This window comes from Gasterosteus aculeatus, chromosome 4, assembly GCF_964276395.1.
Source record: "Gasterosteus aculeatus chromosome 4, fGasAcu3.hap1.1, whole genome shotgun sequence".
NCBI classification, from domain to species: domain Eukaryota; kingdom Metazoa; phylum Chordata; class Actinopteri; order Perciformes; family Gasterosteidae; genus Gasterosteus; species Gasterosteus aculeatus.
The window spans coordinates 14,371,432-14,377,271 of record NC_135691.1 but is presented as its reverse complement, the minus strand read 5'-3'; the positions used below and the strand labels follow the sequence as shown (position 1 = coordinate 14,377,271).

The 5,840-nt window shown below is 42.7% G+C and overlaps 1 protein-coding gene across 2 annotated transcripts; it reads left to right on the top strand.

Moving 5' to 3' along the window:
* The first annotated feature begins 1,944 nt into the window (after positions 1–1,944).
* Positions 1,945–5,447, top strand: il12ba (interleukin 12Ba). Of its 2 annotated transcripts, none has more exons than XM_040172586.2 (8): positions 1,945–2,742; positions 3,237–3,324; positions 3,430–3,696; positions 3,792–3,897; positions 4,179–4,420; positions 4,543–4,712; positions 4,842–4,957; positions 5,291–5,447. In XM_040172586.2, exons 2-8 carry the CDS (start codon positions 3,237–3,239, stop codon positions 5,331–5,333), a joined length of 1,032 nt encoding a protein of 343 aa, XP_040028520.2. In that variant the 5' UTR covers positions 1,945–2,742; the 3' UTR covers positions 5,334–5,447. The 2 variants fall into 2 exon arrangements, with proteins under 2 accessions (XP_040028520.2, XP_077958468.1); XM_078102342.1 differs by having other exon boundaries at positions 2,152–2,230; positions 3,291–3,324.
* The last annotated feature ends 393 nt before the right edge of the window (positions 5,448–5,840 follow it).

Genomic DNA, 5,840 nt, shown 5'->3' with positions numbered 1-5,840 from the left:
ATTACTGTGTTCTCATCTTTCTTTCTGTTTCCGTGCTTTTTCCCCGTCTCCCGAACATTAGATCACTGCACTGATTTCATTCCAGCTGTTACGGTTTTGGGGGCATCTGGGAAACATTCCATTGTTTCCCAGCCCTCTTGCCCAGCCATGTAATCCTCAACAGCTGCAGAACGTACAGCCGTGACACTTGAGCACCAAACTCACATCTGAATCCGTCCAAAGCCAAAGGCCTGTGGTTCCACAATCTTATGCAAAATATGTTTGCATGTGCGATGTAAACTAATAATGCGGAAGTAATCACACAACAAGGATTGCAATGACTTCGTCCGGTTGGGAGCCATTTCATTTTAAATGTAAACCACACTGTGTTTGGGTCAGAAATCGGTAGCGCCCTCATCTGTAACCCGCTGTGGTCATCTAGTGGTCAGACGTTAACACTGCAGAGGGAACCGAAACGTTTAGAAGAGCTGTGGCTGAAAACATGGAGCCCTAGCTTTGTTTTTACATCATCGTAGTCTGGCTTCTCGCAGACCCCACTACGGTTTGTGTAAACATAGATATTCAAATACGAGCCTCTTTCTTTTCTTCTGATCTTATAAAATCTAAATGTAGTGGTGCTACTGTGAAACTAAACAGAATTGAAGAATCATTTTGGAAACAGTTAAAATCCCATTTTTATAGAAACAACTGCATTTCTTAGCCATAATATCTGTCGTTACACATCAGATCAGTGTTTAAATAGCCACTATATAGTCTCCCCAGTTCCCAGACTCGTTGATAGACTCTCTGACACACAACCGGCAATACTCTTTTTTTATCTCATAGTTAACAACTTCAAGCCAACCACAAACAGTGCAGTTCATGAGATTAAAACTAAGCAGTGCAGTTTATGAGATTAACATGCAACGAGGAAACTAAGGTTTCCTCGCTGCATGAGAAGGCCTTAACAGGCCTTAACATTACAATATGTAAGCTAGTATGTCATCATTTAACAGAACCATAAATATCTTGTCATGTACATTTCATGAATTTATTACAATCAGAATTCAGTTAATGTATGAAGAAATGTACAGAGAGAGCTATATCAATAGTATACCTTTTTATTATTCACCTATTATTTGTTGAGATTGCAGTTTGTCTGCCTGCATAATGCGTTTTTTTCCGCTTCTGTAGTTTCTGTGAGTGATAAATAATCAGTTGCTGTATCACATTACGTGACAATTGTGAAGAAACAGGCCTTCGGGATCTCGTTTCGTCTTTTGACCTGTTTCCCATCTTCTGACTTGTTCAGGTTTCTTTTCAATCGTCATATGTCAGTCTCATTTCCCCACTTGTTGTCCACGTTATGATCCTTACCTAAATCTTTCCATTCTCATGGACGTGTCTGTGGCTGGACAGTATTTGCATTACCTTGGTTTCACTTTTTTTTTCTAGTTTCTAGGAGGTTTAAGATGACGAATCACTGATGAGTTTGTTACATGTACTGTAAGACCTACCTACTTACCTGTGTGGTTTGTCTTGTTACAGGACATATCACACATCAATTGTTGATTCATTTCCACAATGAGTTTTCTGCCGCTATAAATACACGAGTAAATGAAGTACTGTCAAACCGGTTTTAGATGAACCAAAACTGAATGGCAAACTAAATGTAGTCCTTGATCTAAGTAAATATCAACCCCGATGAGAGGAAATGCACTGACATCATAAATTGCTATGTAAAAACAAAAGTGACTCACACACAAACACAATTCCAAACACACTCACAAACTGTCATCACGCCAGACAAATTCCAAAATCTTCTGTAAACCAGACACTCCTATTGTTGCCTTTTGTTCATCAACAAAGGATTCAAACACACGGAAGAAGAGCCAGTGTAAACCCAACTGGGGGGAAAATGATACAAACAAAACAATCATAGTGTGTGTGATCAAGTGTTGTGTTACTGAACAGAGGTGCAAAGAACAACCAGAGAATCTTTGATGATGAGGGCAGCAAAACATTATAAGGTCCTGCCGTATATGTAGATTTTTTACTAATGGAGTATTTTATATTACGTATTGTGATACACACGTTTAGTGGCTAATGAATACCTTTTTATTCTGGAGGACCCGCTGGTCCGGAAGTCTTGCTGGAGCTGCTGGTGGGCTCGAGCTCTTCAGGCCTGCCGCATTTCCACCGATGACGTCTTGACTTTCTTGGCCAAAGTTTTGACACACAGGACGTGAAAGTAGGTGTTTTTTACCTTATTATTACACTCGCAGCATCAATAGTACAATTATTTTTACATTTCTCGCCGTAATTCTGATTCAACCAGGTGTTCATCTCATTAGCTTAAATTAGGCTGACGTCACTACGTACGTTAGTTGTTCACCCCGTGGAGTTTTTCCCGGGTTGGGTTATTTTACAATGCCCTTTGTGTGAGTTTTTTTTTATTTATTTTTTTACCTGTTCTCCTAAAACAAATACCAATTTAATATTATTAAGGGGTGAGTGACGTCACACAGGTGCCCAACTTGTCAAACACCCGATGAAACGCCTCAAATAACGTCGCGTGAAATTGAGGGTCGTAAACGTAAACAAGCCACGCGGCTCTCCACCTCTTGTTAACGCATTGCTGGAAAGCGAAATTCCTCTGGACTTTTCCCCGGACGAAGATGGGGAAGTTTGTCTGTGAAATGTCACCGTGCCGCTCACATAAAGGTCGCCTGGACTCGCAGAGCCGAAGAGAGTAACGCGAAGGTAAGACGGCTTGTGGACCCATTGGACAGGTTTCTACTGGTTAAACTTCAAACTGAGTAACCAACCGCAGAACAATGTATGTAGCCTGTATGTGTGTATTTGGTAAAGATTGTTTCTGTAACTACACATTTCTGTCTTTTTTTTCTGTAATGTACATGCAGTTTTTTGATTGACGTCCATCACAAGGATAAAAACATAGTGACTCTTTGTAACTGTGGTATAGAATAGTGAGTTTAAAGTAAAAATCTTAATTTTGGCTGTGTAATTGTTGTAAAGTCAGAAAGGTGGTTTATAGCCTGCACCATTAATTTCCTATTGTCCATATTATTAAACCATATGTTTGTAAATACCATCTCCAACATTAATCCATGGCATCTCCACACGTGATGTCTTTGGGCATGTGCGTCATGGGATTTTGTTCCTGTTTACCTTCTGTGGTTTTCTGTGTGTAACCTGTTTGTCCGCTCTCATTCTGTCTTCCCTTTGCTATTCAGATGAAGTTATTTGTTTTCAGCTTTGTCTGTGCATTCCTGCACGTCACTCGTCAGAATCCAACCCAACGGTGGAGTATGAAGCCCCACGGTATGCTTCATCTCTATCAAAACACATTACTCACTCCAAGCTCATCTTTCTTCCTTAACCTATTTTTTTATTCCCATGTTTGCGTGCCCCCCCCCAAACCGTTAGTTCTGCTTGTGGGCGTTGACGGCACGTTGGGCCAGCTGTCCTTGAGCTGCTTGGAGCGGCCGCAGGAGGAGGGGGATATTTCTTGGAGGAAGAACGGAGAGGAGGAAGCGCAGAGAGGAAACACTTATCTAATTGAGCTGAGGGAGCTGTTAGGTGGGGGGAACTACACCTGCCACGGCGAGGACGGGTCGCTGCTCAACCACACCGAGGTCCTGATCCAAGATAACGCCACGAACGAGGGGATAATCCTTGTGAAACCCAAAGACGGTGAGGTCTAATTTGAACTATTGCACTGCCTCTGCTCTGCAGCAGCTAGATGTGCGATATTTCATCTGGTAATTTGTGTCAACGTCTCTCATCAGGAGATTATTTACATTGTGCTGCTCAAAATCACAACGGAGAGTTCCGCTGCTCCTGGAGGTGGCACAGCCAACGCGTCGGCAAAGTGGCTTTCATCAAAGCTTGGCGGTAAGTACACAAACTGCTGAAAGGTTTTTTCACTTTCGCTTTCCAATAATAACACAGTATTCAGGCCCGTGTCAGAGCGGAGACATCAGTGACATACACAAATACTTCCTGATGAAAGGATAAGAAAGCACTTCCCTCTCATTTAAAGATCGAGGTCATGCCCTGAGATCAGATTCAATCTAAAAATGCTAAAACCTCATGTTGGACTTGCTGCGCCATTCCGAGCCAATGTGACTCAAACCTCTTCCGTTGTCCGAATAAAAAGACGCTATTGTGTGCAGTTTTTCCCACGACAGTGACGTAGAGTGTTCTGTGGACGGCGGCGGTCAGCGTTGGACCTGCTCTTCGGGCCAGAGTGACTTCGGCTGCTCGGTGGACGCCGACGGGCTCGGGATCTTGTGCGTGGACCAGCGGCGCTGCCCCTCCGCCGAGGAGAGACGGATGATCCACTTCACCGTCTACGTGAGGACGAAGGACTTCCTGGTGGAGAGCTACTCCAAATACTTTTACCTTTCCCAGATAGGTGAGACGTCTCTGGGATCCTTTTTGTTTTTCCTCTTCGGCGCACAGTTTGTTGTTTTTTCCGTCCGTTCCCCGTCTTTCTTTTCATTCTTTCTTTTCTTTTTTTTTGTCCGCCCCCGATAGTGAAACCCGACAAGGTGACGATCAGAAAGGTCAACGCTACGCTGATAGAGTGGAGTTATCCCAGCTCCTGGAGCAGTCCCTACTCCTACTTCCCGCTCACTTTCCAGATTGCGCAGTTGACGGGGCGACGCAAAACGTGTGCCCACCTTTCAAGACCCAAAGCCTTTAAGGTGAGAAGCGCCTTCAGATTAGGACGCTGAACAGTAGAGCCTTTTAATGCAGGAATCACACATTTCTGTCAAATGACCAACCATGAACTACGTATACTGCACACAAAGCCGTTCATCTTTCTTCGCCAGACCTCGACAGTCCACTCCACGTGTCGGCTCGAAGTCAAGCGCAGGGTTAAGGCCGTCTGCATCCGGGCGAAGGACGTTCTGTGTGACTCGCAGTGGAGCGACTGGAGCCTCTTGAGGTCCGTGCCTCCCAGTGGTGTGAAGCCGCGCCACTTACCCTCAGGGCTTCCAGCCATTTGCTTCTTAGTTTCTACAAAAAAAACGCGCTGCACTGCTTTCGGTTGTGAGGTTTGATTTATCATAGTGTTCATTACATTTTATAACTGATTTTTCACTGATTATTATACTTCTTTCTTTACTTAGTAACAGTTTTGAAGGCATCAAAAGAGATTTCAACGTGCTTGCTTTAGACGTGTTTGTGTATTCCGCTTTTTAACAGTGCTAAATTGATTCATATTATTGGAAAATAATTATTATTTCTGACTAATTTCCTTATTCGTTCTCTATTACAGCTTGAGGAGCAACAAGAAGAACAAACTAAACTGTCAGAACTAATGACAAATGTTACAGAAGAAATGTTTGTTGTTTTTATATATTTATAGTGATCTTATTTTAGAACATCTCATTTATAATTCGTTGCCATTCTTAATAAAATAATATTTAACACCACCTTTTTGTACCTTGCATGTCCTTACACTCTCAACTGTACCTTTTTTTCTATTAGAGAATATTAACCTCAATAGTTGTTTTCTTATTGACAATAAACAAAGAGTTTCTTTAGGCTTTTCCCAAATGTCAGGGGACAGTGGGGCTTTTGGTGGAAACTCTCTCCCTCACACAACAACAAATCCTACAACTGCAGTTCAGCTTTTAGTACGTTGTCTGTTCCCTCAAAGGAGATGATGGTATTTCAGACATACACAGGTCGCTTTTGTCCCTCGCCTTCTCCCGTACGTAGCTATGGATTCATCTGAAGTATTTCCAAATCCCAATTGTGGAGCTTGGCATCCTTTAAAGTCTCTGTCGAAAGTTGGACACATTTTCTCATTCAATGCAAAAGGC

Bases quoted from the DNA above. Each gene is read 5' to 3' on its own strand.
- il12ba (XM_040172586.2), top strand. From the start codon at position 3,237: ATGAAGTTATTTGTTTTCAGCTTTGTCTGTGCATTCCTGCACGTCACT. The intron at 4,421-4,542 runs GTGAGACGTCTC...CGCCCCCGATAG, and splicing joins CTTTTACCTTTCCCAGATAG to TGAAACCCGACAAGGTGACG. The intron at 4,958-5,290 runs GTCCGTGCCTCC...TCTCTATTACAG, and splicing joins AGCGACTGGAGCCTCTTGAG to CTTGAGGAGCAACAAGAAGA.